Raw genomic sequence first — 11796 nt, 5'->3', positions numbered from 1 at the left:
TTTCTGAGAAGGGTCGTTTACTCACTACATTTGTCCCTATAAGAAATTCTCAGGAAATATCCCCTCCATCTGTGTTGTCGGGGAGGGGTGTTCAGTTTTTTCTCAGGTTGTAGGCAATGCTCTCCACCGCCGATTTCGGGCAAACATTTCTAACATCATCTCCCGCCTTAGCATGGCACACTTTGGCTGTCCGCTGCCTTCTGCCAGAGTCCAGCCAGTACCACGTGAGCAGCCGCTGCTTCTGTCTTGGTGTTCAAGTTCCCGTGACACAGCGAAGCCTCAATCGTTGACCTCCATCCAGTGGACGTTTGTAAATGTCGTGCTGTCCATCTTGTCGATGAACAAACAGCCCTGCAGGTGATCCATCTCGTGCTGGATGATCCGGGCTGTCCACCCGCTCGCCTGCCACGTGACCGGCTCACCCCGCAGGTCCAGCCCTACAAAGCAAGTTCCAGCAGCTGGGCTGAGCTGAGCTGCATCAGTCAGTCACAGCCTCCTTTCCCTAATGCTTCACACAAGAACGGGGAAGGGGTGGACACTGGCGTCCACAGGGTTAAGGTGCTACACCTGCTGTCCCCATCCGTACCTGAGAGCCAGCTCCCTGAAGGCAGGCCCTGGGGAAGCCACCGACATGGGGAACCCAGCTGGCATTCCTGCCCCTGGCTTCAGCCTGGCCTAACTCAGAATGTTGCATACATCTGAGGAGTGAACCAGTGCTTGGAAACTCTTACTGTGCCTCTTAAATAAGCAAACCTTTAAGAAAGGACAGGGAGTGCACAGACAGCAGCCTATATCCTTCCAAGGAAACTCCTCAACTCTGCCCATCCCCAGGTGTTTAACCTGCTTTCCTCCTTTCAATAATCAGGCTGCCGGGCTCACACGGGCTGAGAGAGAGAAGAAATGTTTCCGAAGTGCTCGCTCACCTCCTGAGTCCTCCTGCAGCTTTCAGCATTTCAGGGCGCTCTAATGCAAGGGAATGCCCCTGGCTGTGACTTGAGGACCACCATCTCTCATCCAGGCAGGGAACTGCCTTGAGACAGCCTAAGGCGTGCCAGAAGACTCACCCGGCCTCGGCGCTTCCTCCAACCAAGCCAAACCAGGTAGAAGAGCGGGAGCTAACAGCAACATCGGGGCACCCCCCACCCCAACCCTTTTGGTCCCTGCCGCCCCATCTCCCATCCGAGAGGAGGCTGCCCCCATAGCAGCTCCCAACTATCCACTCTCCCGCCCCCACACGACCTGTCAATCCTCAACCCTGCCCACCACTGGGTCCTCATCTGTCCCTGTGCGAAGCTCCGCTCATCACAGCCCATCACCGCCGCAGCCCCCACGACCCTGTCGCCCGCACCTGAGAGCTGCACGGCCTGGAAGCGGGGCACGCAGGCCAGAAAGCCGGCGATGCTCTCGCAGCCCTCAGGGAAGGTGACCAGGCGGCTGTCCAGGACTCGCAGGCTCGGGTTCACCACCACGCGCAGGGGGAAGGACTCCATCTGGCGGAGCTCCCGCAGGCGCGGCGAGCAGGCGCGGAGGAGCGCCTCGGGGAACTCGAGCGCCAGCACCTGCAGCGGCACCCCGAGCTGCGGCGCGCTCAGCCCCACGCAGCGCCGGCGCCGCATCACCCGCACCAGCTGCTGCGCCAGCCGCTGCAGCTCGGGCCCCGCCAGCTGCGCCGGCTCCACGGGGGCCGCCACGGTCCGGAGCACCGGGTCCCCGACCTGGCACACGTGCGAGTACGGCGGCGAGGGCGGCCCCTTCACCAGACGCCTCACGTAGTGCCAGTAGGAGCGCCGGCGCGCTGGGCCCTCCGGGCCATCCCGAGCGGCCACGGAACTGCAGGCCCGGACGCCACCGGCCCCTAGGGCCTTTCCGCAGAGCCGGGCCGGCTCTCCAAGCCGTCCGAGCAGCAGCAGCCCGTCCCACATCCGCCCCATGGCCCGCGCGCCGCAGGAACCCGGTCCCTGTCCCTCTTCCGCCCTGGCCCTCTGGTGGCCGCCAGGGACGCCGGGAAGAGTAGTTCCCGCACCTTCAACGCCGGAGAGCAGACAGGCTGGGAGCCAAGGAGCTTTATTCCTAAATTCCCGTTTGGCACTGGCACGCTGCTTTCCACAGGCTACATCCCCTCCGGAGGCGGCTCCGTGGGCTCCCCCGGTTCCCCCGAGGACCCCTTCTCCTGGCCACCCTCGGGGTTTGCCGAGGGGCCGGGCTCCATGCTGGGCTCCTGGGCTGGCGGCTCCGGGGCAGGCGCCAGGGGCTCAGGCAAGGGCTCCTTTTCATCCAGGGAGAAGACCGGCTCTCTCTTGGGCAGGATAAAGGCTAGAGGCTCCTGGATGGCGCTGACGTCCACGCGCCCAAAGTCTCCATACTTGGAGAGCTGAGCAGGTGGAATGCCTGACCCAGAGGGGAGAGAAAGCCAAAGGGAAAATGAGTCAGTGATCAAATTCAATATAGAGATCATGGTGGGGGGAGAGGGGAGCAGACACAAACTATTCCAAACTGCCACGTAGAGTGGAGGGAAGCAGAGCCAAACGACCCTGAGCACCAGCCTTCTGGTGACAAACACACGTGCTAGTGTCCACTCAGCCCTGTGATCACCGACCCACTGCCGCTTGGGGGGTTGTGCCACACCCATCCCTCACTCCCATCACAGGGGACACAGGACCTGGAGCCCAAACCGGAAAGAGCATTTAAGACCCCATCCGCACGGTTCATGTGAATGACATCACATGCTGGGCAGGAAGGTGGCTTCTTCCACTGGGCTGGGTGAGTTCTTCAGCTGCGGGTCACATGACTGGCAACGCAAAGGGCCTTTTTCTTACCTAGGGTCTGCGCAATCTGCGCTGGTGGAAAAAGGAGCTGCAGACAGCGATTTAAGTATGGAACCAGGTCTTCAAGGAAGACGGTGCAGAACTGCACAAAGAGCTCCTGTTCGCCGCTGCTGAAGGCAGCCTCCTCTGCACGGTGAAAGGCCAGGAGCGTCTTGGTTACCTAGGAAACAGGGTCCCTCAGTCACCGGGCACTCACCCGAGCCATGTCTGGAACTAAGCAGGAAGGTGCAGCCCTCCATTCTCATGAGGAAAGTTACTCCAAATAGTAAGTGACACTGTTAATCTTGTTTACTCAGGACTGTGGCAGCTGGTCATAGTGCCTGCTGCCCTGCTTCATAGCTGGCATGGCTTCCACTTGCTATACAGGGCTGTGGCTGACCCAAGAACCTACACACGGGTCTCAGATCTTGAAGGAGGCTGGACCAGAACCACGCTGGCTCTGGAAACATGAAGCAGATGTGTACAAGGTTGCTGCTAAGTGAAGGCCTCCGTGGGCCAAACCACCAAGAGGTCCCAGCTGGCGTTACGAAGCGGCATGCTGGCTGGGTAAGGACACGGGTTCAGGTGTCGGGGTCCCTGCATTCAAGTCCCAGATGCATATCCAGTTCTGTGATGTCCCAGTGGCATTCAGCACTCTGCCCGTCAAGCCTCAGTTTCCTCATTTGTACAGCAGGGCCAGTCATGGGACCTACTTCACAGCGTGGTGAGGAGCAGGCCTATATGCATGTATTTGTTCTTACTCATTGTAAACAGTGAGAGAGGGAAAAGCAGACACAGAGGTCTTCCCTCTGCTGCTTCACTGCAGGACTCCTGCCACAGCCAGGACCGGGCCAGGCTGAGATCAGCAGCCTCCACCTCCACCTACCAAACGGGTGGCAAAGGCCGAGTGCTGCTCTCCCAGGTGGGTGTGAAGTGGAGCAGCCTGGGCTCCAGCCAATGCTCATGTGGGATGCTGGAGCACAGAAGGCAGTGGTTTAACCCACTGCACCACAACACCAACCCCAAGGACCAAGTTTTCATGAGTAAAGTATCATGGCTGCTACTGGGCATGGAGTGAGCACCACGTGCTTGCTGATTTTTATGACCTGAATTTAGCTGACTCCTAAGAAATTTTATGCTTACACACATGGTCAGATTCACAGCAGGATGCTGACACAAATTATTATGCAAGTCACAGCTGCTGCCTGGCCAACAGAAATCATGAGATGCCATTAATGGTAAGAACCATCCCAACATTTAAGCATTTAAATGTGTCCAGACTGCAAGCCTGCGAGGATCTTACCATCACCTTTCCCTGTGTTAGGCAGAATCCTGAGGCGGCCTCCTGCTTTCCGCCACCTACACCTATTCGTCTTCCTGTCTGGGCAGACCCGGAGCCCTGGACACCAAGGTCATCCACAGAGCGACTGTCCCCAGCGGGGATGGCTTCCTCTGACAGACCTTGTGAAAAGAGGCTCCTAAAAGAGCCCTGGGCCACAGAACGGCTCTCCCGTGGCCTGAGAGGTACCGGGCACTGTGTGGGGAAAGCACGGCCTCTGGGAGCTGAGCTTCTGCACGTGCAGGGGCTGAGATGGGCCCACCCAGCTAAGCCTGAAGGGAGGCCTGAGGCCACAGCGGGGCTGAACAGAGAGCTCAGGTACCCTGACTCACAGGGGCCAGCAGGTAAGAGATGTGCTGTCAGAGGCTGCACAACACCAGGGCTCTGTCAGGCAGCACCAGGAGACCAGCACAGTATTAAAGCATCATCACACGCAAGCCACTGTGTGGACTGCTCCAGGTCCCCTAACTGGGGCACCCATCAGAACTTCGGCCCCAGAGAAACCCCTCAAGTCTGCAGGCACCGTGGTCATGGACACACGGACTACCTGTCAGCCTGCCTGCTCCCACAGGCCCACAGTTCCCAGCAGGAAGCCCTCGACAGTGCTGCGCTCACCTTGACAAGGGCGTCCTCCAAGGCCCTCGTCACATCCTGCGCCAGGGCCACGGGGCAGCAGAGGCGCAGGTCGTTGAAGGCGACCAGAATGTTGTTGAGGAAGCACGCGAGCGGCGGGAAGTCCAAGAGCACAGTCGGCGGCTGCAGCGTGTCCGGCTGCTCGGCTGGCACGGCCGCAGGCAGGCTGCTGCTGCCCAGGAGTGCGGGGGCCAGGATGAGGGTGTAGGAATCCATTTCATCCTGGAACTTCTCCACTGCTTCCTGAACTGCTTTCTGGAAAGTGCTGAGGGCCACCCGCTGGAACACGGGAGCCAGCTGGCCCCGGAAATCAGCCCCCACCCGGCTGAAGGACAGCCCGAAGTACATGCACTGGCCCAGGAGCGAGTCAAGGCGGCCGCCTACCCCCCGGTCCAGGTCGGTCTCCAGCACCTGCAGGAACTGGGAGACTTTCTGTAGCACCCAGCCGTGGAAGATGGCACTCTCATTCACGGTGTGCTGGACTGCCGCAGCGGGCAGCAGCGGGTCCTCATCTGAGAAGATGGCCCGGTACTGGGTGATGATATCGAACAGGTGGACGCGGCAGGCCTCGATGGTTTTGGTGATATGGAAATAGGGGTCGTCGTTCGGGATGGCAGTCAGGATGGAACGGAGCCAGGCTTCTCGGGCCTGAAGAAACTTCACTCTTAGCTCGGCCTCGGTGAAGACGTCCATGCGCCGCAAGTAGCCGATGACGCGGAGGCAGGCGGGCAGCTGGATGCTGGTCCGCAGCTGCTGGATCAGCTGGCTCAGCATCAGCTGCATGGACTGGCGCACCTCACTCACAATGCCCTGTGGACGCAAGGGGGAGTCACCCCGTGCTGAAAGGGACACCCCCTCTGGAACCCCTTCCTTTTCCTTCCCCCTGAACATGCCACAGCAACCTTCTCGTGGCTTTCCTCGGGGAGACTGCCTAAAGCTCAGACTTGCAGGTTCAGCCCTAAGGATCTAGTTGAGATCTGTAAAACCCGCAGTGGCTTCCCACTGCAGGGAAATTTCAGCTGTTCCCAGCCAGGCCTCGCGCCCCAGTCCCCTCCAGGGCCCGCCCACTGCTCACTACAACAGCCCTGTACCTGCCGCCTCAGCCACCTCATCTGATCCTCCTCACTTGCTGGCTTACTCTGTCCTCAGGTCTGTGAGTGGCTGGCTCTTTTCCATCACCTGGTTTCAGCTTAACTGTCACCCATCCAGAAAGGCCATTCCCTACCACTCTCCTTAGGGACACCACCCTCATGTCCCTCTGCCACAGAGTTCTCATGTGAACTTCCTTCAGATATGTACGCCATCTGAACTGATCCTATGATTCCCTTGTTTGTTGCTGTGAGACCTCCAGCAGGAGCGCAGGCTGTGTGAGGGCAGGACCTTATGTGCTGGGTTGCTGACGCAGCCCTGGCACCCAGCTCGGGGCTTGGCATGTAATGAACACACACCTCTGAATGAAACTCTGCAGGGCCAGACTATATGGCTGCCAGCAACTGGGGTGAAGTGTGCCAGGAGAGTCTGCCAGCGGCTCAGCCATGAGCACAGACCCACTGAAGGGGACCTCAGCTGGAGTCCTCCCTGCCTGAGCTAGCTACCTGGATGACGGGGATGGAGGAATATTTCCTCTCCAGTCGGCGCACGTAGGCCGCAAGCTCCAGGGCCTCTTCGTAATAGCTGTTCCGGACGCAGGTATCCATGAGCTGAGGAATCTCCAGGATCTCCAGGATCTCTGTGTGCCGGTTCAGCGTCAGGGTGTTCATCCTGCGGCTGGAGCTGATCTCCTCAGCCTCCTTCACAAAGTTCCTATAAACCGAGAGGACAGTGTGAACCCTGGCCCTTCACCTCCACCTGCTGGTTCACTCCCCAGAGGGCCTAACAGCCAGGAGCTTCTGCCAGGTTCATCACAAGGGTGCAGGGGTCCAAGCACTTGCACCATCTTACTCTGCTTTCCCCTCCCCTGCGCATTAAATGAATGGGTAGCAAAGCAACTGCAATTAACCTGTTGCCCCAGTGGGATCCTTGCAATGAATGGGGTGGCTTCATTGGCCATACCACAACACACAGTTTCTGCAGCTACACCTTTGCTGATGACCCAGAACTTGCCCTGAACCAGATGCTGGCTAGCTGGTTTGACTGCTTTAATCCTCACACCAAACTCTGAAGTAAATGCTGTTCAACTTGAGAAAATGTTTAATCCCATAGAGGTTAAGCAAGTTGTCCTGTATCACAGAACTAGTAACCCAATGACATGATCTGAATCCAGGGCTGCCCCCTAACTACCCATGGCAAGGTGCTTGACTGCGCTGAAGCCATTTAACAGGACCCAAGTTGCAGTTCCAGTTGCAGTCCTGTACGGCTTGCAGAGGCTAAGGATTGAGAGAGGAAGGGTGGTCCAAAGAGGTGGGGATTTTTGGTGATTTTTGATGCCCTCGAATGGGAGGATTTCTTTGGCAGAGTAAGCTAATCCTCTGCGTGCAACAGCGGCATCGCTTTTGGGTACCGGTTAGTGTCCTGGTTGCTCCACTTCTGATCCAGCTCCCTGCTTTATGACCTGGGAAAGCAGAAGAGGATGGGACCCTGCACTCACGTGGGAGACCTGGAAGAAGTTCCAGGCTCCCATCTTTGGGCCGGATCAGCTCCGGATCTTTGGGCCCCTTGCGGCCACCTGGGAAGCGAACCATCAGCTAGAAGAACTCTCTCTCTTTCAAGTAAAATAAACCTTTGGAGCAGCAGACTTCTGAGCTGTATATGAGGCTGCACACAAATTAAACTGATACTTTCCCAGGTGTCATCTATGTGAGACCAAAGATAATTGCTTTGCATGGATCCTGTTCACAGTTCAACAGCCCTAGGACGGAGGGAGGCGCCGGCTCGGTTCCTGGCTTCCAAAACCAATTCCCAAACTCACAGTGTCCTCGGACCAGTCATAACCTCCCTGTGTGTCTCGGGCTCCTCCTGTGTGAGATGGCGCCGACAGCACCTACCCACCTACCTCGACGGCCACTGGGGGATTTAAATGGACTAATAAAGCGCTACCACAAGTGTCAGCTGTCACTACCAGCGCTCCCAGCAACAAGCCCCCGCGGCGCCGGACCCTGCGCACCTGCACGTCTGCTGGAAGCCCGGCAGGCGGTCCAGCAGGCGGCCAAGCGACTCCTCCACATCGCCGAAGAGGCGGTGGATGCGTTCGGTGCACTCGGCGCCGCGGATGAAGGTCTTGTAGTTGGCGAAGGCCAGGTCTCGCGTCTGCTGCAGCAGCTGCGCCCGCTCTTCGGCCAGGCGTTCGGGCTCACGCCGCAGCCGCTCCAGTCCGGAGCCGCTCAACTCCCGCAGGTAGCAGCCCACGTCGGGCCGCTCCCGCCACTGGGCTTCGGGGAAGCGGTCCCGGAACAGCGACGCCAGGAGACCTTCATCCTCCACCTCTCCGAGAGCGGCCGCCGTCGACGTGGCGCCCGCCGGGGAAGACGACATCGCCACCGCCGTCGTTGCCGCCATCTTTCAGGGTGCAGGGCGTCACTTCACCTGCCAGGACGCACGAGGGCGCGCTGGCTCCGCACCTAGAGCCGGAAGCGACAGGCGCCCAGGGCCTGTCTCTATGGTTTTGTGTGCCCTGGACTTTCCTTCCCCCGCGGTCCTCCCAGGGGGAACGGAGAGGCTCAGACCGGAACTAGAGCGGCCGGCCCTGGCGTTGCCAGGGAGCCGCTGGCGAACGGTTTCCGTCTCCGGTCGACTGAGGCACGAGGATTGCAGGCTCTGAGGCCGCGGGGAAAGAGAAAAATGCGACCTTTGACGGAAGAGGAGACCCGGGTCATGTTTGAGAAGATGGCCAAATAGTAGGAGCGCGGGGCGGCGGGACGAGGGGTGCGTGTGTGCGTGTGTGGTGGGGAGCGGGGCCGGGCCGGGTCGGCTCCAGCACGGCCCGCTGTCTTGTCTCCTCAGCGTCGGGGAGAACCTGCAACTGCTGGTGGACAGACCCGACGGGACCTACTGCTTCAGGCTGCACAACGACCGCGTGTACTACGTGAGGTGAGTGGGCGGGAGTGCGGAGCGGTGACCTGAGGGGTCTGTGGAGGAGCCAGCACCCCCAAGACCTCAGCTTCCTTTCCCTCGCTTTCCTTACCGTAGTGAAAAGATCCTGAAACTGGCCGCCAACATCTCCGGGGACAAGCTAGTGTCGCTGGGCACGTGCTTTGGGAAGTTCACCAAGACTCATAAGTTCCGGTTGCACATCACCGCGCTGGATTACCTGGCGCCCTACGCCAAGGTGAGGATGAGGATGAGGGTGAGGGTGGTGAGAGGGGGGTGCTAGTGACCTGGCAAGTGTCTGGGGAGTCTTGAGGTCTGAGGATGGTTTGGAGCCCTGCGTGGCCTCGTTATGGTTGTTCCTTGAAAATAATAAGCTTGGGCCCGGCACGATAGCGTAGTAGTTAAGTCCTCGCCTTGCATGCGCCAGGATCCCGTATGAGTGCCGGTTCTAATCCCGGCGGCCCTGCTTACCCTCCAGCTCCCTGCTTGTGGTCTAGGAAAGCAGTCGAGGACGGCCCAAAGCCTTGGGTCCCTGCACCCTTGTGGGAGACCTGGAAGAGCTCCTGCTCCTGGCTTTGGATTGGCTAAGTTCCGGCCGTTGTGGACACTTGGGGAGTGAACCATCAGATGGGAAATCTTCCTCTCTGTCTCTCCTCTTCTCTGTACATCCCCCTTTCCAATAAAAAATATTTTTTGTAAAAAATAAGCTTAGTTTTATATTGAAAGGCAAATTGTAGAGAAAAGGAAAGATCTTCCACTTACTGGTTCACTCCCCAAATGCCCCAACACCCAGAACTGAGCCAATCTGAAATCAGGAGCCAAGAGCTTATTCCCATGCAGATACAGGGTCCCAAGGACTTGGGTCATCCTCCACTGTTTTGCAGGACACATCAGTAAGGGAGCTGGATAGGAACTGGAGAAACTGGGACACGAACCTGTGCCCATATGGGATCCTGCTGCTTGCAGGTTGAAGATTGGTGACCGTCCGTGATCATGGTAGTTCTATCTACAAAGGGAGAACCTGTGCCAGGTTCAGGACAACAGCTGCTGGTGAACTGTCCCCAACTGACCTTGTTGTTGGACTTGAGAGAAGAGCTTCCAGGCACTTCTGTTCAGGGATGAACACCTTTGGGGGAAATAGGCATTTTTCTTTCTCTCTCTTTAAGAAGGTCCCAGGACAGCTATCAGCATTTATGTTGTCTCTTGGATTTTTGTTCTTGCAGTACAAGGTGTGGATAAAGCCTGGCGCAGAGCAGTCCTTCCTGTATGGGAACCACGTCTTGAAGTCTGGTCTGGGTCGAATCACTGAGAACACTGCTCAGTACCAGGGAGTGGTCGTGTACTCCATGGCTGACGTTCCGCTGGTGAGTAGAGACAGCTGCACCCTGGTATTGCAGAGAGGAGAGTTTTCAGTTGCACTTTGAATGACTGACATTCTCAGCACGGACTGAGTTCCTCCCGAGACTTGAACCGCATTCTTGCGCTTTGCATTACTGCCTGGCTTCTGTGTGGGTTTTTTGAATGGCTTGAGTGACTTGGTATCTCTTCTTTTGAATCCCAGGGTTTTGGGGTAGCAGCAAAGTCTACACAAGACTGCAGGAAAGTAGACCCCATGGCCATTGTGGTGTTTCACCAAGCAGACGTTGGGGAGTATGTGCGGCATGAAGAAACGTTGACTTAAAGTCATCCCAAGGACACAGGCCTCAGGGGAGGGGTCCGGCTTGTTTTTCCTTTGTCTGTAGTCTGTAGCATTGAATTTTGTCAGCACTGTGACCACTTCAGAGACTTCTTAGTTTAACGTGCCATCACTGACAAATGCAAGCCGGATTTTTACTGTGCACAGCGGCTCAAATATCAGGTTTCAGACTTTTGTGTTTGTGTCAAAATAGAATATCTCATTACGTATTTGAATCGGACTGCGTCTTGTTCTGGGTTACAGGCTCTAAAGTGTTGCAACTTAGAACAAAAATGGTTCTTTGTTATCTGTGATAACACTTTGTCTTCTAAACTCATAAGAATGTACTAGATTTTCTGTTATTTATTAACATCATGGGAAAGATATTGCCATATCAGTAGTAAGCCACAGCTGGGAATTTTCAAATGGAATTTGACTAAATAAATAAGAGTAGTTTATTCAGCTGTTTTTCATACACTAATTGCAGTGTGATGTAAAAGTCTTGGATTCGAACCAGTTCCGCTACCTACCAACTATACAGAGAATCATGTTTTTAGAGCTTCTTGTCAAAGCCTGGAAAATAGTAAGTTTGATTAAGTGGTAAAAGGTATTTTTCTATTGACATGTTGCATATTTAGTAAGTGTAAGGTCTTATCAGTGTAATTTTATTATAAGTTTTTTTTTGTTTTGTTTTGTTTTTTATCTTGAATGATATTAAGCTGACTTTTTCTATCGCTTTGATTCATAAAATATAATCTTTTTTACAAACCACTTGCCTGACTGGACTGGATCAGACTGGACCAAAAGCACAAATCAGACTCTGAAATCACAGTTCAACTTCTTCACCCTTCACTTCGCAAAATTAGTTTGTGAAAATCTATATTTAAAATCAGTAACATTTACAGATTACCTGTATTGTAATATAGTTTTTAAATGAATACTTCTTAATAATTCCAAACAAGATACCTCTAAAAATTAAGCACTTTTTGACTTTTAAAGAAAGGAACTCCACCAACACTTGCTTTTCTTTGTAAGCAAACTTGATTTTATCCCATCATTTTCAACCCTCTGCCTTTTGTAGCTTTTGTTCAAAGGACAAAGTAGTGAACAGCATTTTGATAATAGCACATAAAACATACCTGGAAAATAACCAACCTCGGAGCCTTTCCTTGTCACTGTTTTATTGCCATTTTGCCTTTGTAGGTGAGCACAGTAAAGTTGATTCCCCCCAACCTTCCCACTCCGTAACTTTGCCATAGCTGATTGGACTAAGGTTCTGTCCCACGAGGGGAAAGTTGGGGTGCTGCGCCTGCCGTAGC

The 11796-nt window shown here is 55.6% G+C and overlaps 2 protein-coding genes across 8 annotated transcripts; one reads left to right on the top strand and one right to left on the bottom strand.

The window, feature by feature from the left end:
• On the bottom strand, nt 1–8333 carry COG8 (component of oligomeric golgi complex 8). 6 transcript variants are annotated; one of them, XM_040982456.1, is made up of 6 exons: nt 7880–8271; nt 6372–6579; nt 4759–5586; nt 2817–2985; nt 2212–2388; nt 129–437 (listed from the first exon to the last, which is right to left on the bottom strand). In XM_040982456.1, exons 1-6 carry the CDS (start codon nt 8269–8271, stop codon nt 280–282), a joined length of 1932 nt encoding a protein of 643 aa, XP_040838390.1. In that variant the 3' UTR covers nt 129–279. The 6 variants fall into 6 exon arrangements, with proteins under 6 accessions (XP_040838394.1, XP_040838390.1, XP_040838392.1 ...); XM_040982458.1 differs by lacking the exon at nt 2212–2388; XM_040982455.1 differs by lacking the exon at nt 129–437 and having other exon boundaries at nt 2046–2493; nt 2790–2985; nt 7880–8333.
• Nucleotides 8334–8422: 89 nt separating this feature from the next.
• On the top strand, nt 8423–10705 carry NIP7 (nucleolar pre-rRNA processing protein NIP7). Of its 2 annotated transcripts, XM_040982463.1 has the most exons (5): nt 8432–8609; nt 8716–8802; nt 8902–9040; nt 10026–10166; nt 10364–10705. In XM_040982463.1, the coding sequence occupies exons 1-5, from the start codon at nt 8554–8556 to the stop codon at nt 10481–10483; spliced, it is 543 nt and encodes a 180-aa protein (XP_040838397.1). In that variant the 5' UTR covers nt 8432–8553; the 3' UTR covers nt 10484–10705. The 2 variants fall into 2 exon arrangements, with proteins under 2 accessions (XP_040838398.1, XP_040838397.1); XM_040982464.1 differs by lacking the exon at nt 10026–10166 and having other exon boundaries at nt 8423–8609.
• Nucleotides 10706–11796: the final 1091 nt, after the last annotated feature.

This window comes from Ochotona curzoniae, unplaced genomic scaffold, assembly GCF_017591425.1.
Source record: "Ochotona curzoniae isolate NIBS_2020 unplaced genomic scaffold, NIBS_Ocur_1.0 contig_3622, whole genome shotgun sequence".
In the NCBI taxonomy this organism is placed as follows: Eukaryota; Metazoa; Chordata; class Mammalia; order Lagomorpha; family Ochotonidae; genus Ochotona; species Ochotona curzoniae.
This window is presented reverse-complemented; position numbering and strand designations above follow the sequence as displayed.

Excerpts from the sequence above, each read along its gene's own strand:
- COG8 (XM_040982455.1), bottom strand. The coding sequence starts at position 8,271 with ATGGCGGCAACGACGGCGGTGGCGATGTCGTCTTCCCCGGCGGGCGCC. Across the intron at positions 5,587-6,371 it reads CCTCCATCCCCGTCATCCAG|GGCATTGTGAGTGAGGTGCG; the intron begins GTAGCTAGCTCA and ends TTGCGTCCACAG. Across the intron at positions 2,494-2,789 it reads AAAGGCCCTTTGCGTTGCCA|TTTGGAATAGTTTGTGTCTG; the intron begins GTCATGTGACCC and ends TCTACGTGGCAG.
- NIP7 (XM_040982463.1), top strand. The coding sequence starts at position 8,554 with ATGCGACCTTTGACGGAAGAGGAGACCCGGGTCATGTTTGAGAAGATG. Across the intron at positions 9,041-10,025 it reads ACCTGGCGCCCTACGCCAAG|TACAAGGTGTGGATAAAGCC; the intron begins GTGAGGATGAGG and ends TTGTTCTTGCAG. Across the intron at positions 10,167-10,363 it reads CCATGGCTGACGTTCCGCTG|GGTTTTGGGGTAGCAGCAAA; the intron begins GTGAGTAGAGAC and ends TTTGAATCCCAG.